The sequence below is a fragment of the Myodes glareolus genome, chromosome 5 (genome assembly GCF_982192425.1).
Source record: "Myodes glareolus chromosome 5, mMyoGla1.1, whole genome shotgun sequence".
NCBI lineage: Eukaryota > Metazoa > Chordata > Mammalia > Rodentia > Cricetidae > Myodes > Myodes glareolus.
The window spans coordinates 70,533,014-70,558,462 of NC_142030.1; the positions used below are offsets into that span (position 1 = coordinate 70,533,014).

The 25,449-nt window shown below is 43.3% G+C and overlaps 1 protein-coding gene across 2 annotated transcripts; it reads right to left on the reverse strand.

Annotated features, from left to right (window-relative positions):
• Window positions 1-10,443: 10,443 nt before the first annotated feature.
• LOC148122109 (2-5A-dependent ribonuclease-like) lies at window positions 10,444-23,939 on the reverse strand. Of its 2 annotated transcripts, XM_087906413.1 has the most exons (8): window positions 23,788-23,920; window positions 22,785-22,945; window positions 20,268-21,864; window positions 19,483-19,568; window positions 16,979-17,184; window positions 16,041-16,173; window positions 13,925-14,127; window positions 10,444-12,645 (listed from the first exon to the last, which is right to left on the reverse strand). In XM_087906413.1, exons 3-8 carry the CDS (start codon window positions 21,736-21,738, stop codon window positions 12,474-12,476), a joined length of 2,271 nt encoding a protein of 756 aa, XP_087762539.1. In that variant the 5' UTR covers window positions 21,739-21,864; window positions 22,785-22,945; window positions 23,788-23,920; the 3' UTR covers window positions 10,444-12,473. The 2 variants fall into 2 exon arrangements, with proteins under 2 accessions (XP_087762539.1, XP_087762540.1); XM_087906414.1 differs by lacking the exon at window positions 22,785-22,945 and having other exon boundaries at window positions 23,788-23,939.
• Between the last annotated feature and the right edge of the window lie 1,510 nt (window positions 23,940-25,449).

A 25,449-nucleotide genomic window follows, 5' to 3' on the forward strand; every position in this document is an offset into this window, starting at 1 on the left:
GAACAGAGGAACCGTAAGCAATCTTACAGGTAGTAGGAATGAATATCGTGTGTATGTATAGGATGTGTGTCTGGGCAGGCTGTGGGAGGTCAGAAGACAACTGTGTGATCTGGGTTCTCCGCTTCCACATGCGCATGGGTTCCTGAGCTCCAAATCAGGTTACAAGTCTTGTCTGGCAAGCACCTTTACCTGGTGAGCCCTTTATCCAGCTCCGTAAATAAGTTGGTTTTCTAATATCGTAGAAGACAATGTCCAGGTGAGATGGCGTTCCAGATAGTCCCTTCCTCTATACACTTCACAGCCTCTGTCTTCTAGAGCCTCAATACATCCTGCTGTTTCACATCTGTCTTTGTGCATCCTATTTTACTATCTGGACAGATAATAAATAGTAACAAGGATTCTGATGGTGGTGATGGTGGTGGTGATTGAGGTGGTGGTGGTGATGGTGAGGATTGAGGCGTTGTTGCGGTGGTAGTGAGGGTGGTGTTTGAGATGTTAGTGGTGGTGATGCTGGTTGGTATGCTAATTACAGAAAACATTTGCATAGCTCCTGTGTGTACTTCAGGAACTGTTCTGAGCACTTCACAGATACTAACTCAGAGAAGCAAATCTTCTGGAAGCTACTGTTTGTCATCCCATTTTACAGAGAAGGAAAACATATCCTGCTGTGCTCTGGAGACTGGACTACAGCACAGGGTCACAACCTCAATTCTCCAGAACACGAGTCCTGGAGACACAGGGCAGTCAGCAGAACATTTGCCTTGCAAGCACAAGACCTGAACTCAATGCCCAGAACTCAGACTGAAAAGAAAGGAGAAGAAGGGGTACAATCCCCAGAACCTGGGTGATAAAGAATGGGTCAGAGTGGTCCAGTTACAACCCCACTGCTGGGGAGGCACAGACAGGCAGGTTCTCGGGGCTAGGACCAATCAACATGGTCCACTCGCTGCATTCTAGGCCAATAGGAGGTTTACCGCGTCTAAAGAATGACACCTGAGATTATCTACTGGCCTACACACGCACGATCGCACACACTAAATACCAGGGTGGGGATCTCCATAGAGCAATTGGAAAAGAATGGACCCTTGTGCAGAAAGTGACATTTGAACAAAGACTTGGGGAAGAGACAGAAGAACACACTACATGAATGCCTCAGACGGAGCTGTAGGTACAAAGGCCCTGAGGCAGGAACTGAAGGGTCCAAGAATAACAATATAAAAATGTAGATTTCAGAAATAGGAATGTAGAAATAGAGAAATTTAAAGTGTAAGGCTAGAGGAAGGAGAACAGACTGTCAGCAGCTTTCTCAACATCTAGAGATTAACTATTAACAGTGGGTTGCTCTGCTTTACAGCCCATAGCTCTATTTACAAGCCCAAAGCATCTCTCTGCAAACTGAGAACCTAACCCGGCCATCCTTGATTAACACGGATATGAGCTGAGTTTACTTTAGGTGTATGACCTCTGGGTAACACATTTTCCGGCTATGAGAAACTGGCAGCATCAAAGGGGAGAGCACAGGGCTTCAGTCAACACTGCCTGAAAGGAAGACGGAAGACAATAGATTAAGTACAACACAGTTTAACTGAGAAACTCTGTTAATGGAGATTGTAAAGCAAGGCAATCTGTATCTGAATTTTACCTTGTGGTTGTGAAAATTCCCTTGTTCAGACCTAATGCTTGGAGCCCCTACTATAAAAAGGTGGGTTCAAAAACTGACCTTTGCCTCAGCCTTACAAAATTCATCTCTGGCTGTGGTCTCCAAGCTAGCTGATAAGCTTGTTGTGCCCCATGGAGATTTTTTATTTAATTTTTATTTTTTTTTCTTGGGATCTGGTTTCTGGAATAAAGTTTGCTTCTGGTTTATTAGACTTTGGTGGTCTGTTCCCATCTTTGTGTGACCCACCCTGACCCCAACAGGAACAATTTCTGGTATAATCAAGAAGCAGCGTAGAGGTCAGTGCAGCAGGAGTAAGAGGAAACGGGAAGCGGAATTTCACGTCATGTATGGCCTTATAGGCCCTTTAAGTGTTTGATTGGGGGCTTCACCCCAGCCCCTTGGCATCCATTTTAAAATGTTGAGTGGAAGGTTTTATTTCAAAGCTCCCTCCCCTGGGAGTTGCCTCAGTCCAAACTCCTCCTCTGAGAAAGCCTGCCAAATGGTGACCCCTCCCCATGGAGGGTCAAGACCACTGCCGCAGAATATTTAAACTGCCCCCCAGACAATGAATACATGGTCTCCCCTTTTCCCTCTCTGGTGGTCATTCCAATTCTCCTTTCCCCCTCTCTGTGTTTTTCCTGGGGGTGAAGGCATCCCAGGAGTGCTGACACCCATTAAACCTGGGCATCTTCTAATTTGGTCTGATCCGGTTTGATTTGGATTATTGCATCAGCAGAGAGGTTTGTCACATCAGAAAATACTTAATGATAAGGACTTTGGACTCTATCCAGAGCAAGGAGGCCTTCAAAACTGGTGAGTCCGGAGACGCTAAACTCTGTTTGGACTCGGGTGCCCCTGTTCTCGAGTAATAAACCACAACCAAACTTAATTCATAGCTACAGAAAGCTTATGCCCAGACCTCTGTAACTGCTAGCTGGGTCTCAGCCAATGCCTGCAGCCAGGCTTCTGTTTCAGATGGCTGTCTTGCAGACCGAGCCATAAAGAAGCATGCTGTCACTATGCCTCGCTTCCATTTTCCGGGCATGGGTGACAATCCTAGCTTCCTCTGTTGCTGTGGAAAGACACTGATCCAATCATCTTAGAGAGAAAGGGTTTATTTGTCTTATGGGTCGAAAGGATAAAAAAAAAAACGCAGCAAAGTTGGGTACCTTACAGAGGACCCGCCAAGGTATGCTCGCAGGGGACCAGAGGTAGTGCAGGGAGTTATTGGGGAAGGGGGAGAGTGGAAGAGTGAAAGGCCTTCTAGGAGAGGGGGCGTGAGTGAGGCAGACAGACAGACAGGGAGACCAGGCAAGAGGGACAGAGGGACAAGAGACAGAGCTGTGGCTGACAACTTTTTTTTTTTTTTGCTTGTGTGTTTCTGATTTTTGGGTTTGGGTGTGTGTGTGTGTGTCTGTGTGTGTGTGTGTGTTTCAAGACAGGGTTTCTCTGTACAGCTTTGGAGCCTGTTCTGGACTAATGCTGTAGACGGGCTGGCCTCGAAGTCCCAGAGATCTGCCTTCCTTTACCTCCCGAGTGCTGGGATTAAAGGAATGCACCACCACCACCTGTTAACATTTTTAAGAGGTGTGCCTGTTGCATGTCTGGGAATGGAAAAAAGCACCTGGCAGCAGGTGGTGAGGTAACTTCAGTGGCCTAGGTAGGCTGGTCACAGCAGTGGGAACTAGCCGGGGTTGTTTACGCCATCATCAGGGGAAACCTGGACTGGAGATACGGAGAGAAAGCACCAGGCCAAGGCAAATGTAAGGACACATCTCCAGCAAATGTAAGGACACATCTCCAGCAAATGTAAGGACATAAATCCAGGAAATGCAAAGACATATCTCCAGCAAATGCAAGGACATACCACCGCGCCCCACAACCCCGGACCTACTTCCCACACTCAAGATGTTACAACTGTTGTTATCTTGATCCTTCCTTTGACCAAAAGGAACATCGACTCCAGGGCGTGACCTGGAGCTCACTTCCATACACGCACTTAGCTTACCCAAGGCCTTCTGGGCTCTCAGGTAGACGACAGAGGTGTAGAGTGGACATGCTAGATACTGACATTCCCCAGTCAGTAATGCGCAAGTGTCTGGACTGGCTTGCTGGGCAGCAACAGCCAACCACTCCAGCTACTTGCTACTTCTTTATATTTAACTGGTTCATTTAAACTTTCTAGGCCTCAGAGTCTATATAGATAAATATTTTAAAATTTAGAATCTTTTTTATTGTTTTTATTAAGCTATATATTTTTCTCCACTTCCTTCCCTTCGTCTCCCCTCCCCTTCTATCCTCTCCTATGATCCCCACGCTCCCAATTTACTCAAGAGATATTCTATTTTTCTACTTCCCATGTAAATTAGATCCATGTATGCTCCTATTTGTTGCCTAGGTTCTATGGGATTGTGAATTATAGGCTGATTTTTCTTCACTTTATGTCTAAAAGTCACTTATAAATGAGTACATATTATGTTTGTCTTTCTGGTTCTGGGTTACCTCACTCAATATGGTGTTTTCTAGATCTATCCATTTGCTGCAAATTTCAAGATGTCATTATTTTTTCTGCTGTGTAGTACTCCATTGTGTAAAAGTACCACATCCTCTTTATCCATTCTTCGATAAAGAGGCATTTAGGTTGTTTCAAGGTTCTGGCTATTATAAATAATGCTGCTATGAATATCATTGAGCACATGTCCTTTTGGTATGATTGAACATCCTTTAGGTATATACCCAAAAGTGGTATTGTTGGGTTTTGAGATAGATTGTTTCTTAATTTTGTGAGAAATCACCATAGTGATTTCCAAAATGGCTGAACCAGTTTGCACTCCCACCAGCAATGCAGGAGTGTTCCCTTTGCCCCACATCCTCTCCAGCATAAGCTCTCATCACTATTTTTGATCTTGGCCATTCTTACAGGTATAAGATGGAATCTCAGAGTTGTTTTGATTTGCATTTCTCTGATGGCTAAGGATTTTGAGTATTTCCTTAAGTGTCTTTTTATATGCATTTTATATGCATCTGTTGAGAGTTCTCTGTTTAGGTCCACACCCATTTTTTTTCAGATTATTTGTTCTTTTGATGACCAATTTCTTCCGTTCTTTGTATATTTTGAAGATCAGCCCCTTCCCAATGTGGGGTTGCTGAAGATCTTTCCCCAATCTTGAAATTGATTTGCCAGTATTTTATTGAGTATTCATGAGTGAGATTGGCCTGTAATTCTCTTTCTTAATAATGTCTTTGTGTGGTTTGGGTATGAGGGTAATTATATTCTCATAAAAAGAGTTTGGCAATGTTCCTTCTGTTTCTATTGTGTGAAACAATTTGAAGAGTATTGGTATTAGTTCTTGTTTGAAAATCTTGTAGGCCCAGGACTCGGAAGGCAGAAGCAGGCAGATCTCTGTGAGTTCGAGGCCAGCCTGGTCTACAAGAGCTAGTTCCAGAATAGACTCCAAAACTACAAAGAAAGCTTGTCTCAAAAAACAAAAACAAACACACACACAAAGAAAATCATGTAGAGTTCTGAGCTGAAACCATCTGGTCCTAGGCTTTTTTTGATTTGGAGACTTTTGATGACTGTTTCTCTTTCTTTAGCAGTTATAGGACTATTTAATTGACTTATCTGGTCTTGATTTCATTTTGGTAAGTGATATTTATCCAGAATTTTTTCCATTTCCTTTAAGTTTTCCAATTTTGTGAAGAACAGGTTTTCAAAATATGATCTATTGATTTTCTGAATTTCTTCCATGTCTGCTGTTATGTCCCCCTTTTCATTTCTGTTTTGTAAATTTGGATGTTCTCTCTCTCTGCCTTTTGGGTAGTTTTGATAATGCTTTTTTCTATTGTGTTGATTTTGTCAAAGAACCAACTCTTTGTCTCATTGAATCTTTGTACTGTTTTATTTGTTTCTATTTTGTTGATTTCAGCTCTCTCTTTGATTATTTCCTGCAGTCTAGTCCTCTTGGGTGAGTTTGCATCTTTTTGTTCTAGAGTTTTCAGGTGTTCTGTTTTCAGGTGTGAGGGATTTTTTTCAGCTTCTTTTGTAGGCATTTAGTGCTATGAACTTTCCTCTTAACACTGCTTTCATTGTATTCCATAAATTTGGGTATGTTGTGTGGTCATTTTCATTGAATTTTAGGAAGTCTTTAATTTCTTTCTTTATTTTTTCCTTGACCCATTGATGATTTGGGTTAGCACTGTTTAATTTCCATGTATTTGTGGGCTTTCTGGAATTACTGTTGCTGTTGAATTCTGGTTTTAAGCCATGGTGATCGATAAGGTACATGGGGTTATTCCAATGTTTTTGTTTCTGTTGAAGTTTGCTTTACTACCTAGTATGTGGCCATTTTTTCAGAAGGTTTCATGAGGTTCTGAGAAGAAAATATATTCTTTTATGCTTGAAAAAATATTCTATAAATGTCTATTAAGTCCACTTGAGTCATAACATCTGTTAGTTCCCTTATTTCTCTGTTAATTTTCTGTCTGACTGACCTATCCAGTGTTGAGAGTGGGGTGTTGAAGTCTCCCACTATTAGTGTTTGAGGTTTAATGTGTGATTTAAGCTTTAGTAGTGTTTATTTTACATATGAGGGTGTCCTTATATTTGGGGCATAGATGTTCAGTATTGAGACTTCCTCTTGATGGATTTTTCCTGTGACAAATATGAAATGTCTTTCTTAGTCTCTTGATTGATTTTAGTTTGAAGTCTATTTTGTTAGATATTAGGATAGCTACATGAGCTTGTTTCTTAGGTTCGTTTTTTTAGAAAACCTTTTTCTAACCGCTTACTCTAAGGAGATGTCTGTCTTTGAGGTTCTGGTGTGTTTGAATGTAGTAGAAGGATGGATTCTGTTTTTCTTATCCAGTCTGTTAGCCTGTGTTTTTTTATAGGTGAGTTGAGTCCATTTATATTAAAGGATATTAATGACCAGAGATTGCTAGTTCCTGTCACTTTAGTTTTCTTGGTTAGTGATGATATTGTGTGTGTTTTTTCCTTCTTTGTGATTTGTTGCTGTGAGATCATCTATTGTCTGTGTTTTAGTGGATGTTGTCAGGTTGCTTGGGTTGGAGTTTTCCTTCTAGCACTTTGTGGAGGGCTGTATTTGTAGCTAGGTATTGGATAAATATGATTCTGTCATGGAATATCTTGTTTTGTCCATCTATGGTGATTGAAAGCTTTGCTGCGTATAGCAATTTGGATTGACATCCGTGTACTTTAATGTCTGTATAATGGTTGACCATGACTTTCTGTCTTTCATTGCTTCTATTGAAAGTCAGGTATAAGTCTGATAGGTCTGCTTTTTTATATTACTTGGCCTTTATCCTGAGCAACTCTTAATATTCTTTCTTTATTCTATACGTTTAGTGTTTTGGTTATTATGTGGTGAGGGAACTTTTTTGATCCAGTCTTTTTGGTGTTCTGTAAGCTTCTTTTATCTTTATATGCATATATTTCTTTAGGTTGGGAAAGTTTTCTTCTATGATTTTGTTGAATATATTTTCTGTGCTTTTGAGTTGGACTTCTCCTTCTTTGACCCTTATTATTCTTAGGTTTGGTCTTTTATGGTGTCCCATATTTCTTGGATATTTTGGGTTAAGCTTTTGTTGAATTTAATGCTTTCTTTGGCCGATGGATCTATTTCCTCTATATTATCTTCAACGCTTGAGATTCTCTCTTCCATCTCTTGTATTCTGCTGTTTATGCTTACATTTGTGGTTCCTGATCATTTTCTCATATTTTCTATTTCCAGAATTCCCTCAGTTTGTGTTTTCTTTATTGTCTCTATTTCGGTTTTTAAGTCTTAAATAGTTTCTTTCATCTGTTTGATTGCTTTTTCTTTGTTTTTTTTTTAAGGGATTTGTTGATTTCTTCTAATTTTTTGTTTGCCTTTTCCTCTATTTCTTTGAGGTATTTTTTCATTTCCCCTTTAAGGGCCTCAAACATTCTCCTAAAGTTATTTTTAGGGTATTTTCTTCTGCTTCATCTGTATTTGGCTGTTCAAGTCTTACTGTTATAGGGTCTGTAGTTTTTATTGGAGTTACATAGTTCTTTGTGGTACTGAGTGTGTTCTTACCTTGTTTACTCATCTTTTCCTCTGATTGATATGGTTGGGCCTGTGTCTCTGGTGATCACTCTTCCAGGTGCCAGTGGATCCAAGGCTCAGATCATTGCTCCTTGTAGTGGAGCCAGGGCCATGGTTCCAGTCACCCCAGAAGTCACTCCGTGCTTAAGAGGTCACTCAGCAATCCCAGAAGTCATCTGTGTCTGTTCCCATGGAGGTTCCTCACTTGGGCCTCCCTCCCATGGAGGTTGCTCACTTGGGCCTACTCCCTTGGAGGTAGCTTACTTATACCTGCTCCTGTGAAGGTCACAACCTTGACCCTAAATATTTTATTTCTAATTTTAATTATGCATACATGAGGGGGGGCAATGTACACATCAACCTTGTGATTTTTGTCGTTAAATTCATTTATATGGTTTATTACACGTATTGACTTGCATATATTGAACCATCTCTGCATTTCAGGGATTAGTCCATCTTGGTGAAGGTGATAATCTTTGAATGTGTCAGCACTCTGTTTGCAGGCATTTTACTGAGTAGTTTGGAGTTGGATCTTTTCCTCCTGTTGTTTCTTCTCCTGGTTGTGGTATTAGAGTGGTAGTCAAAGGATTTTCAGAGTACTGCTTCTGTCACCAACATGACTGCCCAATCATGAGCTGAACAAGAATGACACCAAGGTGTTGGGACCCTTTGGAGCCCTGGCCTGCAGCTGCTCTCCCCCACTAGTGACCTTTTTCTCCCCTTCTGATTTGAGCTTCTGAAAGCTATAGCAGACTTGTTTGACAGCCCTGCTTTCTGAGCACGTGTTGCCCTAGACTTGATTGAGGATCAGGCAATGGGATCGTCACCTGTTGGCCCACCTGACTGTGTTAGGTATAAAATCCTCCATGGTGCTGTTCAATAAAGGGCTTCTTTTACCAGCAGCTAGAGAGGTGTATGCGTGTTAAATCCTGACGTCCTTTGCTCAGTTTTAGTTCCAGCCCATGCAGGCGCGGCACCAGGGGACATGCTGACTAAGAGGGGGAAAACCCACGAGGTCTCAACCCTACAGAGAGATCTACATCTACAAGCAACAAAGCGATGCAGAGAGCAGGAGATATGGTCTTCCCCCGAGAGGAGCACACAGTTGGTTATCCAGCACTAAACGGTCATTCCTGAAAACACACACAGAAAACTACATCCTACAGGCTGAGCAGGATGTGTTTATGTGTTTAGGAAAAGTATGTGTGCATGTTTTATGAAAATGGGAAAAAGAGGTCTTGAATTTGAGAGCAAGGAAGGGTTGAAAGGAGAAAAGGGAAGAGGGAGATGATGTAATTATTATGTCAAAAAATTTTTTAAGTCAAACATTGACCATTTCTAAAGATTTTTTCCTTTACTGCTGGCAGTGTAGGGAATTCTGTGAGAGCTTCAGTTCACTGCAGGTGAGGTTGCTCTTACCTGTTCAGGGCCTGTTCTTAGCAGGACGTCTCCCTTACCTGTACAGGGCCTGCTCATAACAAGGATGTTTCACTAACACAAAACATCCCAGTTTTATATAAAAAATATTTAAAATTCTATTGTTCCATGAGTATTTTTTCTTTCCTTAAGCATAAAAAATGATTGCTGAAAGCATATTTCTCTTATGAAAAGGAAGCCCACTCCATTTTCCTCAGAGCCAGGGTATGTGTGGACTTTAGAATTATGTATTGCACCCACACTTGAGGCATGTTTCTCTTTTTATCTCTCTATGTATAGTTTTGTTTGTTGTTTATTTGTTTTTATTTGGTTTTTTCGAGACAAGGTTTCTCTGTGGTTTTGAAGCCTATCCTTGAACTAGCTCTTGTAGACCAGGCTGGCCACAAACCCATGGAGATCCGCCTGCCTCTGCCTCGCAAGTGTTGAGATTAAAGGCATGTGCCGCCACCACCCAGCCCTCCATGTATAGTTTTTGTGTGTGGTCTTTTTAGTTTCTTCATTTACAGTACACAAAATAGAAAAGGTAGTTTTTCCTTAACATACTCAGGAGGTGAGGCTTAGAAATTTCTTCCACTCAATTTCTTAAAAGCCCTCAAGCTGATAAGTCGTAAGTACATGGCTTCACACAACAGGGTGATAACCAATAGCTGGGTGGGACAAGGAGTGTCCACTGCTTATTTACTCATATGTAGTGGTTCTCCTTTCTTTCTATGACCAATCCTCTCAAAGTGTATATGTACACACACTTTAAAAAGATAGATAGATAGATAGATAGATAGATAGATAGATAGATAGATAGATAGATAGATACAGCACCAGCACGGGCTGGAACCAAGAATCTCAGCGGAGGGTGTCCAGGTTGAATGAATGCACAGAGCACGGGGTTGAGGTGGAACAGCGTTTTATTGTTATGCTGGGGCTAACTTTTCTACCAAGGCACCAAATGAGGAGGGGGCTGCAAAGGGACTGTAACCTGACCCCAGCACGGATCAAGGAATGGTCACCATGCACTCAAAATTCCTTCCCCAACTCCAGGAGCAGAGGGAATTTATTATGTTTTCTTTGCAGATAAGCACCTCAAATGGGGGCAGGGATATGTAACTCGGGGCTGCGGTTCCCACAGATAGATAGATAGATAGATAGATAGATAGATAGATAGATAGATAGATATAGATATATATAGATATAGCTTTTAAATTACCCAAGGATTGCTTGATTCATCTTTTTATTGTAGATACAAGTGACTCACAGAAAGTCGAATTTAACAAAATAATTCAATTTTTTATTGGGTATGATTCACACGCGGACATTTTGGTTGATCTATCCAAGTCAGATAACAAAACTCAAGTTTAAAATCTGAAGAGATCACTTTGCTCAACAACGTTTTAATCTCTTAGTTTGTCTCTTCCAGAGAACCATAACTCTTGATAGTGACAGCCATCTAGTCATTTCCAGGGACCTCCTTTTTGGAAAGAATCTAAGACACCATTTAATTCCCATTCCAAAGCTCCATCTTAGCCACCACAATGGTAGGTGGAAAGAACACTAGACATCACAGAGGAAAATCTGTCCAAATCAAGGCAGTGACATCTCATGCTACATGCCCAGAGTACAGAAAAAATATTTCTAACCTTAGTTTCCTCGTTATCAAACAAAGATCACAGTGCTTACCTTACAGTACAATTTTCAAACCAAATTAGATTTTAAAATATGTAGGTATAAATTATAAATTTTAAAGTCTATGCAATTTATCATCGTCATTCTTGTACAAGAATGGTTCGGTGATTACTCAGTGAAGATTCATCAAATATTACATAATGGAGTGGAATTTTTTTACTAAGCATACACTGAGATGACAATGTGTCAGGGAGCTGGGGACAGCACCATAAATAGAGCATTGCATCATGGAGCAGGGAAGGAAGGGAGGTGACACCAGAAGGAACCGCTCCATTTCAGATCCAGCATCGAGAAAACACACCCAAGTCATTCTTTTGGGAGGTGCAAGTCCTTCACAGCCCTACATCCAGGGTCAGTTCAAACGTGTACCAGTCCCTTCAGATGGCCTTTCTCAACCTCAGCACCCACTGATATTTAGTCTGCACAGTGTGGTACTGTGAGGGGGAGCTACTTCATGCATCACAGAATGCTTGAGGGTATCCCTGGTTCATCCTTACTCAATGCCAGGAGTGCCAATGCCCCAGCTATGACACTAACAAAAGACTCCAAGTGAGAACTATGACCTTGAGATCATGAGAAAACAGAGAAGGTGCTTCAAGAAAGAATGGAATTCATTTAGCTAGGTACCAAATGTTGAATGACTAACCAAGCCTCCTGGAGCTCTTTGCATGTGTTGGCATATTCCTTCTGAGTTTCAACCAGAGAGAAGCCAAGGACAATGGCACTGGGTTTTGATTTTACTTCATGGACTGACTTTGTGGGAGCCTGGTTTATTTGGATGCTCACCTTTATAGACCTGGATGGAGGAGGAAGGACCTTGGACTTCCCATGGGGCAGGGAACCCTGACTACTGTTAGGACTAGAGAAGGAGGGGAAGGTGGGGAGGGGGAGAAAAAAGGGAGGCGCGGAGGAGGTGTAAATTTTTAATAAATAAATAAATTTTAAAGAAAAGTTTCAACCAGAAGAGGCATTGATTGTTTCTAAAACCCCCACATGTGATGCACGTCTTTTTGGACACTGTTCTGACCGGTTGTATGACCTTGGGCAAGGCACTCTGACACTCCAAGCCTCAGTACTTAAATGGAGATGATAAATTCTGTTTTGCAAGATCATTGGAAGAATTAAATAAGATAAATATAAAACACACAGCCACAGGAATCTTGACACTCATTCCTTTGGTGCAATTAATATAGTAGGAATCATACTGGTCACCTGGCTCAAGTGGATAGTGGTGCTTGCCACAAAAGCTTCACAATGTCAAATCAGTCACAGAAATGCAATAAATGGTAGAAGGAGAGAACCAACTTCACAAAGCTGTACTCAGACCTTCCACATGTGACATGTGTGCCCACCCCTCTCTCTTTCCCTCCATCTCTCACTTTTTTAAAAATGAAATCTTAACAGACGTCTTTCCCAATTCTATCCACCAAAAGGCAGTATCGTAGTTTGTGGTACATTGATTTTGTAACTGTTGGGAGCTTACTGTATCAGAAACTGACACACAGGCTCCCTAACTCAGGCCTCACAAGCAATCAGATTGCTTGACAGATCAGAGATATTCAACTTCCCAGAAACTATACACATTAAAAATCAGTTCCTTGAACTAACAAGACTCAGCTCTGTAGGTCCTCTCGTCCTGTTGCCTCAGGCACACTGAGGCTTGATTGAGTCTGAGGAAAATGTTTTCTGTATTCTGTGTCCTTTAGTTTCTTGTAGACATAAATGGCAAGATCTGGAAATGTCTCCTGAAAATAACGAGAAGGGTCTCCGATTCTTTCCTTTATACTGAAATAAAACACAAATAGTTAGCCAACTGGCCCTAAGCTCTTTATCCTTCTTAGAGTATGCCCTGACAGTTGTTCTTGTTTCTATAGCAGGAACAATAGGGACTTTGTGATTTGATGAATTAAGATGCTTCCTCACTTTTTAATAACTGTGCAATTTAAATTTTATGAGCTTGTTTGTTCAATCATAAAAATAGTAGTAATAGCCAGGTGATGGTGGCACACCTGTTTAATCCCAACACTCAGGATGCAGAGGCACGTGGGCCTCTGTGAGTTTGTGGGCAAAAAACTAAAAGCCATAGAAAAAGTGGGAAGGGGAGGCAGATGTCACAAGACCCTACTCTGAGATAAATAGTTGATACAGGTAATTAATGGCTGGTGAGAGAGCAAGAATCAGCCTTTTCCAGGAGCAAGACCCCTCTGAGAGGTTCCAACCCATGTAAGAAGCACTAAACAAAGACACAAATGAGCAATGCTACGTGGACTCAGAAGGTTGTGTTTATCTATACAGATGTATGTAAGCTGCAGCAATCAAAGATGAGGTCATGAATCTGAGAGGGCACTGGGGAGCACAGGAAGAGTTGGGAGGGGAGGGAAGGGTGGAAATGATGTCAATACAATACTTATGTATGGAATTCAAAAAACAGTAATAATTAAGGAAAATGCTAATACAATTCTATAATTCTTTATATACAACCTCTACATAATAATAAAAAACATTCTGAACTGTACTGTGTGTGTATGTGTGTGTCTGTGTGTACAGCTGACATTTCTGATAACTATTGTTTGGATGTGCTCAACGTTTGGACTCTACAGTTGCTTTATACAGTGGCCCTGTCTTCTGTTCTGTTCACACAGAAAGCCACTTCTGTTCAGTAGAACTCAACAAAGCTAAAAAGGAGGATGAGACCCTGCTGGGCATGTCTGTAACTGGTTGTAAAGCCCCAGGGACTCAGAGAGATTCCTTTTTAAAACAGAAAATAATTGTTTTTTCTCCTTCTCCTCATTCTTTTTACCCAACTCCTTCTTCTCTGTCAAGGTCTTACTATGCATTTCTGGCTGTCCTGGAACTTTCTGTATAGGCCTGGCTGACCTCATGGAGATCCATCAACCTCTGCCTCCTGAGTTGTGCTATTAAAGACAGGTGCCACAGCCCCACCCTCCCACTTGCTTTTCTTTATCAAAGTAAGAGTTATTCTTTCTATAGGGACAGACTTAGAACTGCATTTTCTAATTGTTCTCCTGCATGGATGACGCACAAGAGGGAAGGTAGCACTTACTCCTTGTTTTTGTTCTCATTTATGTGCTCTCCCATATTCCGAATGAACTTCAGTAGATCGCCTACAGTATTCTGATAAGGATTTTTCTTAGTCTTCTGATAAGAATTTTTCTTAGTCTTCTGATAAGGATTTTTCTTAGTCTTCTGATAAGATTTTTTCTTATTATAGAAATCATCCATTCTTTCCATAACATATTGGTCAATCTAAAAAACAAAACATTACCCCAAGGTATGATAACAAGATAAAACAAAACCTGATAGTGTCTTAATAACAAAAGGTCAAGTACAAATTTGAATAAATGCCCTCTACCAATGAATGAAGCAAATAGAAACAAATGAAAGTACATGACACCCACAACCCACTGTGCCATGCGGGGCAGTTGTGTCATGTGCCATGTATGTCGTGTTTGAAGAAGGCTGTACTGGCCAGTTCCCAAGAAATTATGCCTACTAAAGCCCTCTATGGAAGTACTGACAAGCGTAGCCACTGTGGAAATCAGTACTGAGAATTCTCAAAAACCTAAAGCTACATCCTACCAAAAGAGGAGCTACAACTCTGCTGGGTATTCATCCAAAGGACTCTCAGTCAACATATCACAGAGATATCACAGAACTGCTCACAGTAGCCAAGATGTGGAGCCAACTTAGGGGTCCCTCAATGGCAGAATGTTACAGAAAATGTGGCTTATGTGCACAATGGAATTTTTAATTAATTAATTTATTTATTATGTATACAATAGTCTGTCTGTGTGTATGTCTGCAGACCAGAAGAGGGCACCAGGCCTCATTACAGATGGTTGTGAGCCACCATGTCATTGCTGGGAATTGAATTCAGGACCTTTGGAAGAGCAAGCAATGCTCTTAACCACTGAGCCATCTCTCCAGCCCAACACAATGGAATTTTTTTCAGCCATAAAAAGAAAAAACTTCTGTCGTTTGCATGAACCCTGATGCAGTAGAGATAGTCAAAGTAGGCAAATTAAGTCACTCTCCGATAAATAAAATAGGATTATGCTAAGATACATAGATCCATGTATGTAAATTTGACAGGAAAATAAAGCAGAAATGTCGAGAGCATCAGGGACTAAGGAAAGGGGAGGGTTATGAGCAGGGCAGAAGGGCATGAGGGGATATGCTCAAGGTATATCATATACTTATATGAAATGTGTCTACTTTCAAGCTGGTCCATCTCTAAACACTTAAAGTTTGAGCTGTATCTCATATGCATGCACTGAGCAGAGTCACAGCACACGTACTCATACTCAGAGCCAGCACACAGTGGCTGTCTCCGCCCCATGGGACTTGCAGACTGGGAAGGAAAACATATATTAAATTAGCAATTATGAGGGGAGACAAGGGAAGGAAAGAAAGCAAAATGAGAATCAGAAGCAAATATACAGAGAAAAGCAGAGGCCTGAAATAGAGAAGCTGCTGGTCTCAAAGACCTGAAGATCATGGATTCTCCCCGGGTGCATTGTACATGAGCTGTACCACACAGCATCGATACCCACATCTCATGGGAACATGCTTTATTCTGCTTTATGGTGTCCAAACTGTGATGTTGGCTTAAAACATAATTGGATTTGAGAAATGTCTGTGAATTTATGCTAATTAAAGTTTGTGATAAAGATTGAGATGGTGATTAATTTTATAGAGTTCCCCCAAATTCAATTTTATCAGAATATGCCTTGAAGAGGAAGAATTTCAAAGGTTATCTTTTTTTCACATTGTGTTTTCTCAATGGAACAGGGGCTACTCACAGGCAGAAGAGGTGTCCCGTGTGTCTAGGCTATGGAATCATGGTGGAGAACCCCCTTGGCTTGGTCTCTATTTAGTCCGTTGTTCTTATGATAATAGAACTTCTAGCCAGACTTGAGGGGATGAGCAATGGGCTGCATTAAGACCATCCTAAAGCAGAACTTAATGACAGTGTCTTAGGGCTCCTGACTCTGAAGGAAGAAATAGAGACTCAAAAGAGACAAGAGGGCTCATTTGAAGAGAAGAAAATGATCCCACTCACTTCCTGGTAGCAAAAGACTGGCATAGAAAACAACTTAGAAAAGGCAGCAGAAATTGTTACATATACCCTCATTCCTGGACCAAGAAAGTGTTCATACCTCATCTCTCCACTTATAGAAACTTCTGGAAGGCTCAGGTGTCTGAAAGTTTAGTAGCTTGAGAATCTCGCTTTCATCTTCTTGTGCTTTGATGTCAGATTCATTCCCCACATCCCGAAGTATTCTGTAGCGCCTGAGAGTGATAGAAAGATCTTTTTTTCAAAAAGATGAAACTGATGAGCTTTGATTTTTAATAAAATTTTATATGATGGGAGAGGCCACCCCATTGCTTCCCACCTGTTCCTTAACAGTTACAACCAGAATCCAGTAAGTTGTTGCCCCTCCCAAGGACTCACTGCCTACAATGCCAAGGTGAGACGAAAGCCTGGGCCTGCGGATGCCCAGCCCTGACAGTTGCTCATACCACAGTGGTTCTCAACCTGCGGCTCACAATCCATTTATGGTCAAATGACCCTATCACAGGGGCACAGATCAGACATCTTGCATAGAAGATATTTACATTACAATCGTAACAGTAGAAAATCACAGTTATGAAGTAGAAACAAAAATAACTATATGGTTGGGGGGTCACCACTGCTGTGAACTGTGCTCATTGCTAATAATAAAATTGATTGGTCGATAGCTGGGCAGAGAGAGATTGGACAAGGCATCCTGACATGGAGAATTCTGGGAAGAGGAATGGTAGAGTCAGAGAGTTGTTGGCAAATACAAAGAAGCAAGATGAGAATATCGTGCTGAGGAAGATACCAAGCCATGTGGCTAAAGACAGATAAGAATTAGGGTTAATTTAAGTGTAAGAGCTAGTAACAAGCCAGGTCTGAAAACTAAGCATTTAGAATTAGAGTGGTTATTTGAGAACTGGCAGACGGGAGAGAAACATCCGCCTTCACACCCCACCATGAGGAACTGTGTGGAAGGGTCGCAGCATGGGGAACGTTGAGAACCACTGCTGTCACTCATACCCGAGGTCTACTTACTTCTCCCAGGTCCAAAAGAAAGGATGGCCAAGCAGGTCCTTCAGACAGTTCTTGACATTTTCTCCAGGGGAAAACAGGCAACGAATGAGGTCCTCAGTCTCCTCGTCTGGAGACATTTCTGCCACCTTTTCATTATTTTCAGCCGTCAGTGTCTTAAAGGGGATCTCACCTTTCATTACTACATAGAGGACCAGCCGTCCGAGGGCCTGCACAGAAGCCATAAATCAAGCCAAAATTTCAATGTGGTAACCTCTTTGGGTAAACTTGAAAGATTTGATAGTATTGTTGTTGTCAGTTTCATTGACCACCGATCTGCCTAGAGGACTAGTAAGGGAAATCCCTAGGTGTGTCTATGATGGCATTCACAGAGAAGATCACGATCATGAGGGCTCTGACCTAAAGGCCCCTGAGGGATTCAAACTTCCAGTAGACTCAGGTGGAAGTAATGGGGCATTGGAAGATGGAACGTGTTTGGAAGGAGTGGTGCAGTGGGGGATTGTCTTGGTGGCTATGCCTTGACCTGGTCCCTTGCAGTTGTGGCTGAGCTTTGCTTCCTGTCCAGGATGAGCTGGTCTATCAATCCCTCACATCCAGCCTGAGCTGAAACCTCTGAGACTGTGAACTCAAACAAACCCTTCTTCCTTCAGGTTCTCACAGTGATGTGTAAGTAGTCAGTCCAGATGTGTGGAAATGAAAGATGGGAGGCAATTTAAGGAACCTCTGGGCTATATTCCTGTGGTCCGTGATGTCATGTTAGCAACTGGACTCCGAATCTGTAGGATTCTAGGTGAGAAAGGCAAAGCCCTGTGCACAAAGAGCTCTCCAGGCCACACATGGCCCACACTTTAGGTTCCTGAAAGACCATCCTGGTCCAGAGCTGCTGTGATAGACTTGTTGGCAGCAGGGTTCTGCCTAGGTCTTGAATGTTCTGACAAAACATGAACAAGTCAAGGTAGGGAGGATGCACAAGGACACTTGCTCAGCTATGTTCATAAGAGCATTATTCATAATAGCCAGAACCTGGAGACAACCTAGATGCCCCTCAACTGAAGAATGGATGAAGAAAATGTGGTCCATTTACACAATGGAGTATTATTCAGCAGAAAAAAATGACATCATGAAATTTGTAGGCAAATGGATGGAACTGAAAAAATCATCGTGAGTGAGGTGACCGAGACCCAGAAGGACAAACACAGTGTGCACACGCTCTTAAGTGGACAGTAGATGTAAAGCAAAAGATACCCCGGCTACTATCCACAGTCCTGGAGAAGCTAGGGAACAAGGAGAATCCTAAGAGGGATGCAAGGATCACCGTGGGAAGAGGAAATAGTTGAGATCTCCTGGGTAAACTGGGATGGGGAGGGTATAGTGGAGAGGATGGGAACATGAGAAACTGTGACAGTCAACTTGGGGAAGGTACAGAGAAAAGACACGAGGGAGGTACCTTGATAGAGGGGGCCAGGATGGGATGGAGAGAGGCCTGGTGCAGGGATGGCTCCTGCGGGTCACCTGAGATGACCCCAGTTAGAGCTCCTGGCGGTGGTGAAGAGAGTGCTTGTACTGGCCTTCTCCTGTGGTCAGATTGGTGGCTACCTTAATTGTCATCATAAAACCTTTGTCCAGTGACTGTCGGAAGTAGAAGCAGATGTCCACAGCCAGGCACTGGGCCCAATTTTAGGTGTGCAGATGAAGAGAAGGAGGAGGGATTATATGAGATGGAGACGGGCAGGATCATTATGGGTAAACCCACAGAGACAGATAACTGGAGCTCATGAGAGTTCATGGACCTTTGACCGATTGCTAGGGAGCCTGCAATTGCTAGGGACTGACCTTGACTCTCTGCTTATGTGTGACAATTGTGTAGCTTGTTCTGTTGTGGGACCCCAAGCAGTGGGATGAGGATCTGTCCCTGGCACATGAGCTGTCATTTTCTGGAACCAATTCCCTATGATGGAGCTGTTTAGTCTTTTCTGCTGAGCTCTATCCCCTTGGAGCTGAAGGCTAACTCCAACACCCCAGAACTGTCTGACTTTGTTTGGTTCTCAGCAGGTAAGTTTGAATAGAGTTGGGGGAAAATCTCATTTGCTTTACCCTTAGACAAAAAAAAAAAAAAAAAAAAAAAGTATTTCCAGAAGGAACCTGTGAGGTATTCAGATATGCCTCCTAGAAGTCTCTGAAGAAGAGGCCCCCTCAGGTTAGTTACTTATTTAGCTGCTGGAGGAAGAAGGAAGCACAGATAAAGAATGGGGCCACAGTGAAAGGCGACTCAGCGCCAACTCAGCTATTTCACCTTCCCCTCTGCCCGGAGAAAGTTCTCCTGAGGAAAGACACAGAAATGCCGCTGTGGGAAAGGGAGTGAGGACAGTGGACACCGTGGAGGGACCATGGGAAATCTGCCCATCTGGGTTAAAACAGGAAGTTTTTTTGCCTGGCCCTAGGAAATGGGGTAATAAACAAATAAGGAAGCAGAGGAAAGAAAAAGTTAACTAGACCAGAAAAATTACCTCCAAGTCTCTTTTGACCGCCCGTGGATCTCCCATTAACTGTACGCTCTGATCAAAATCTGCCAGGCGAATAGCTTTCTTGTCATCTAAGGGAAAGTTTCAGAGGTGAATAAAAAACATTCTCTGTGGTGTGATAAATCATTCAAATAAATATGTAGCATGATATGCAGTCTGTCATCTCTGAAGATCAATAATATGATTTACTCATGTCCAGCCTCATTTGATCTAGTAGGTATCTGTCAAGAGCAGTACACATATTTTTATTTTTTACAGGACAGACAGTAGGGAAAGATGAGGGTGAAGTTCACCAGCTGTCCACTTTCACAGCTCCTGGGGCATAGCACAGTGTCCATTGGGCAGCTGGCCATAGTTAAGGATACATTCTATGGGTAACTAACAGCTAACCAACAGTGAACGAACAAGGTTCTGAGTCTAGGAACGTCTTGGCATTGCTTTCCATTCAGTTAAGCCCACCAGCCCCAAGCTGCTCTGGTCTTCAGATTACCCTTGTGTGTCAGAAACAAGCTGGTTCTGAGTCACTGTTCCCTGTCCCCTTAGGGCTCTTCTTCCTTTCAGAAGAGTCCACTGAGTCCCCAGAAAGAGGCATAAAAGAATGATAGAAGTTGAGAATGAGATCTAAAGGTGAGTAAGTCAGGAAGTCAGCCCTCAAGAGGTGACGCATGCTGTCTCCATGATGATCAGAAATAAATCTTCATTTTTTACCAATCTCTTAGTCTGCCACGTTCTGTTACAGCCACACATAAAAGACCACCACAAGACCTCACCTATTAAGATATTTTGGGGCTGCAGATCCTGATGAGCGAATCCCTGCAAGTGTAGTCTTTGAACCGCCTCAAAAACAGACTTTAGAACCGAAAACTTGTCTTCCCCGTTCGCCACGGTTTCCACTCTCTGTCCACCCAGAAACTCTTCCAATGTCCACTCACACAGGGACATACACACATATAAACAGGCATCGTTGGTCTCACTTCCATAGAAAGTCACAAAGTTACTGTGGTTTCGGCAGCCCTGCAGACAGGAGATTTCATTGCGTGCACGTGTGCTGTCCTCACGGAAGACCTTCACAGCCGCCTCTCGATTGTCATAGAACCCCAGGTAGATGCCTCCTTCAGAAGTGCTAGCAATTTTAAAATCATTATCTAGAAAGATCTTGAGTTTGCCAATCATGGGTCGATGCGCTCTGTGGAGTCTTCTCAAGGCTTCTCCCCAGCGTAAACTGTGAGGCGACCAGTCATCAGCAAGAAGGACACTTTGATCATCAGCTCCATAAAGGAGAAGAATCTCTATAATGTCAGTGTCGTAATTCCGCCTGGCGATCCCAAGAAGATCCCCATACTTAGTATTAGCTCCCTTAGCACATAGCAACTGGACGATTTCCTTCTCTTTGAGTTCAACAGCAAATTGCAGGGCTGTCCTGCCCTCATTATCCGTGTCGTCAATGTTTATGCCCTCCTGACTCAGGAGCATCTCCACCAAGCCTTTGTGTGTCCTTTCCACTGCTGCCATCAGGGGTGTCTTCCCCCCTTCTCCTCTTGCATTGGCATCGGCCCCGTGGTGCAGCAGAAGGCGAGTAATCTCCTCCACGTTTTTACATTTGGATTTCATCAGAGTACGGATCAAGGCATTTCTGCCCATGTTGTCCCGGGCATCGACCTTTGCCCCCATGTCATTGAGGAGAATACTCAAGGCTTCTGTGTGGCCTTTTTCAGCAGCACTCATGAGAGCTGTGGCCCCTCCTTTCTTCAGTCGCCTTTTGTCCTCTGTTGTCTCCCGTCTCAAATTCACATCGGCTCCCTTACCAAAAAGGAATCTTAAGGCTTCCACTCTACCATACTCGGCAGCTTCCATGAAAGCCGTGAAGCCATTGCTGTCACACTCATTGACATCTGCTCCTTTAGAGAAGAATCTCCGGAGCAGTCTCTCGTCTCCACCGATCCCAGCGATGATGAAGGGAGTGGCCCCATTCTTCTTTCTCCTATGAGGGTCAGCACCATGATGAAGCAGGACATCTACAATGTCTACCCTGCCAAGCTGCACTGCATTGTGCAAAGGTGTCCAGCCCCCGATGTCTTCACAGACATTGACGTCAGCCCCTCTGTCCAGCAATTGCTGGATTCTGTCAACATTTCCCTCTTCAACAGCTTTAATCAGCAAAAGACTGTCTTCATCAGTGGTCCTCTGACTGCTTGAGGGCGTGGCTCCATCCTGGGGAGTGTTATGATCTGCGGTCTCCATGGTAGTCAATTCTAATGCCTAGCGTTTTCAGCCTTTTCCTTGACAAATGAACACTTGTATCTTTGGGACACTATGAGAGTCCTGGGGTAGGAATTGGGTTATGTGTTCTCTCTTCTGAAGTCTCCTCTGTAGACAAGAGAAGAGGTGACTTTGACTCAGAACTCAGCTTTACCCATAAGAAGACTTTACTAAACACATTTACTTGCTAAATTAGAAATTTTGAAGGTGTAGACTATTGTGAATATGTGTAAATTTAAGATGGTAAAATTATTACTCCACAGTCCCGGGCCCCCAAAGCAACTGCTACCAATATTTAGCATATGTGTATAGTGTTTAGTTTCAAACCTGGGACAATGAGCTGAGGTGTCTACTTAACTTATCAAAGAGGACCTGGCAGCCAGGTTCTCCCAGCATTCCTCAGTCACTACCTGTTACAGGGTGTGGCTGGCAGACCCTGCCCTCTACCTTGAACTCTAGCCCGTGGTCTGGGCTGTCCTTCCTGCAGGGGTTCTTTCTCACCTAAGCCAGATGTTTGGTTTTCCTGCCCCTCTTGTACATTTAGCTTTCTGGCTGCTGCCCTAGGTCCCCTCTCTTTCCTCTTCCTTCCCCTCCAACTCTCCCCACATGATCCAGCTCAGTCTGGTCATGTCCACACTGGACTCCCAGCTGTCCCTGCCTCTACATATACTGTCCCTTTTATCTACAATAAACTTTCTCCTCCACCATACCTAGGACCAGTCCATGGCCTTTCCTTTCTTATGATTTCTTTTTTTCATGCATACAGATTTATTTTCAGGCTGGGTAAGACTATGCTAAGTGACTCAGAACTTACAGGCTTATTTTAATTTTCTAATCTTGAATATCTTAATATTTAAAATGACATTATAGAAATTAAACAGTTTAATACAATTCTGAATGAAGTGGTGGAAAATTTAGCTCATTTCATCTTGTTTTCCTCACACAGATTTCTTACGATAGACGTCCTAACACTTCATGACTCCTCTGAAAACTGCCTGCTTTCTTCAATATTCTATAAACGTTCTTACCTCACAAGCGGCGGCTCCTGGGGCTGGGGGAGCGCGAGCAAGCTCCCTTAAGAAGAAAAGTGTATTTCTTTGTCTCTGTCCATCTGAGTTTCTTCCTCCCAGGTGAGGGTGGTCATCCCCCAGGCGCTGCTGTGCTCCCCACGCCCGTCCTCCTCACAGCCCTGTGCGTGTTTATTGAGTAGTCGTGGAAAAATGTGAATCATAGGCTCAGCTTTGTGATACTGGGTGTGCAACTTTTGGCTTTTACTTCCTTATTGCACACTCCTAAACCACTGACTTACAATATTGTTTCCTCAATAGCGGACAACAATAAACAGGGACATAGGTTACAGTGAGTTGGGAAGTGTAGTAGGTACTGGGCACTGAATGAATGACAAAGTATATATTATGCCCCCCCCTCTCTCTCTCACTCTCTCACTGTGTGTGCGTGCGTGCGTGCATGTGTATGTGTGTGTGTGTGTGTGAAATCCTCTCTCCTGACCAGCATCATTTAGACCAGTGGCCTCATTAGGCTCTAGTGTTGGATCCAGTTCAGTCCTCCGTCAGCCCTTGTTAACCTGAACATCTAAACAGCTGTGTCTGCTACAAACGGCACAACGCCTCCCTCTCTGAGATCTACACATGTCGTGTACTCTGACTGCCAAGACCCGAAGTCACTGATCAAAGCTCCTATGCCTCCAGACCCTACTAATCTGGCTGTGAGGTGGGCTGGTGTGAAGTAAGGAGCAGAGGAGGAAAGCCCAGCCTGGAGTGGAGCCTGCAGCACACAAAGTCGGCTTTCACTTCCATTTTTTGCCCCCTCCTTCCAGGAATGCCCCAGAAGCAGGGATCATAAATAAACAGTGTGGACAGTGACAACCTCAGGAGGGAGGGCTCAGGATCACAGGGCTGCTGCCCAAATCCTCCAGGTTTTTCCATCCCCACCCCCAACCCACCCCACCCCAAGAGATTAGGCAAATCAGGACCCCTCAGGCCCTGCTGACTCTCCTCCAGCCCACCTTACCTTCCAAAGTCAGACTCCCCAGCGATCTGTTCTCTAGGCAGCAGCAATCCTTTAAGACCATCCCCTAGATGAACATTTCCTTGTGGCATGTCACTGAGTCAGCAGGGCGGAGTCAAGAGAGGAGTGAGAAAACGGAAGAACAGAAGGTGTGCACACAGGGGCAGCCCAGACACAGCCCAGCAATCTTTCTCCCCATAAAAGAAAACAAAGACTCTACCCTGAGCAGGCAGGACAGACTTGATAGGCATCAGGGCGCTCGGCTTTGAGGTCATAGGACCCAACTTCACCCATCACTCTTATATCTTCTCTGTTACCACACGTCCTGGGTTCTTGAAGGAAAAGAAGAAAATAAACACCTAACCCACTCTGCACCCAGCTGGAGCAGGGCAGGAAGAGCGTCTGTTGCCAGTGACGACTGGAAGCACTTGAGATGCTGCGGCTCATCACAAACCTGAAGCTCCGCGTGGATGGAGCTTGTTCCTTAATGGAACAGAGGAATCTGTAAGCAATCTTACAGGTAGTAGGAATGAATATCGTGTTTATGTATAGGATGTGTGTCTGGGCCGGGTGGGGAGGTCAGAAGACAGCTGTGTGCTCTGGGTTCTCCGCTTCCACGTGTGCAGAAAACATTTGCATAGCTCTTGAGTGTACTTCAGGAACTGTTCTGAACACTTCACAGATACTAACTTATAAAAGTATATATTGCGATAGCTAATGGTCTTCACCCCATTTTACAGATAAGGAAAGCGTAGTTTTCTGTGCTCTGAAGACTGGACTACATCACAGGGGACACAACTTCATTCTCGTTGAAGTCAGACAGGGAACAAAATGAGTTCAATCGTGTAATGTACCTCATGGTGGAAAAACCCACAGGGAAAACTAAGGCAGACATGGGAGGTTTTAGAGTACCGGAACACAAGTCCTGGAGACACAGGGCAGTCAGCAGAGCATTTGCCTTGCAAGCACAAGACCTGAACTCAATGCCCAGAACTCAGACTGAAAAGAAAGGAGATGAAGGGGTGCAATTCTCAATACCTGGGTGATAAAGAATGGGTCAGGGTGGCCCAGTTACAACCCCACTGCTGGGGAGGCACAGACAGGCAGGTTCTCAGGGCCAGGACCAACCAACGTAGTCCACTTACTACGTTCTAGGCCAATGAGAGGTGGATGTTGTCTAAAGAATTACACACACACACACACACACACACACACACACACACAGACATGCTTGCGCACACACATGCTCGCACGCGCATGCTCGTGCACGCACACGCGAACACACACACACTAAATAGCAGGATGGGGGATCTCCACAGAGCAGTTGGAAAAGAATGGACCTTTGTTCAGAAGGTGACATTTGAACAAAGACTTGGGGAAGAGACAGAAGCACACACTACACGAATGCCTCAGAAGGAACTGTAGGCAGGAACAATTTCTGGTATAACCAAGGAACAGCTTAGAGGCCAGTGCAGAAAGGAATAGGAGGACAAGGGACGTTGAGTTTCAAGTCACGCCAGGCCTTGTAAGGACTTTGGATTCCGTCCAGAGCAAGATGGCCACCCCAATTGGCGACCTGGAGATGTTAAACTCTGTTTGGACTTCAGGTGCCTCTGTTCTCGAGTAATAAACCACAACCAAACTTCATTCATAGCTACAGAAAGC

What these genes read in the sequence shown, in the direction of transcription:
- LOC148122109 (XM_087906414.1), bottom strand. Translation starts at nt 21,738, where the DNA reads ATGGAGACCGCAGATCATAACACTCCCCAGGATGGAGCCACGCCCTCA. An exon ending in GCCCCAAAATATCTTAATAG is followed by an intron (nt 19,569 to 20,267) that starts GTGAGGTCTTGT and finishes ACTTTCCCTTAG; the next exon opens with ATGACAAGAAAGCTATTCGC. An exon ending in TCTATAAGTGGAGAGATGAG is followed by an intron (nt 14,128 to 16,040) that starts GTATGAACACTT and finishes TTTGTTTTTTAG; the next exon opens with ATTGACCAATATGTTATGGA.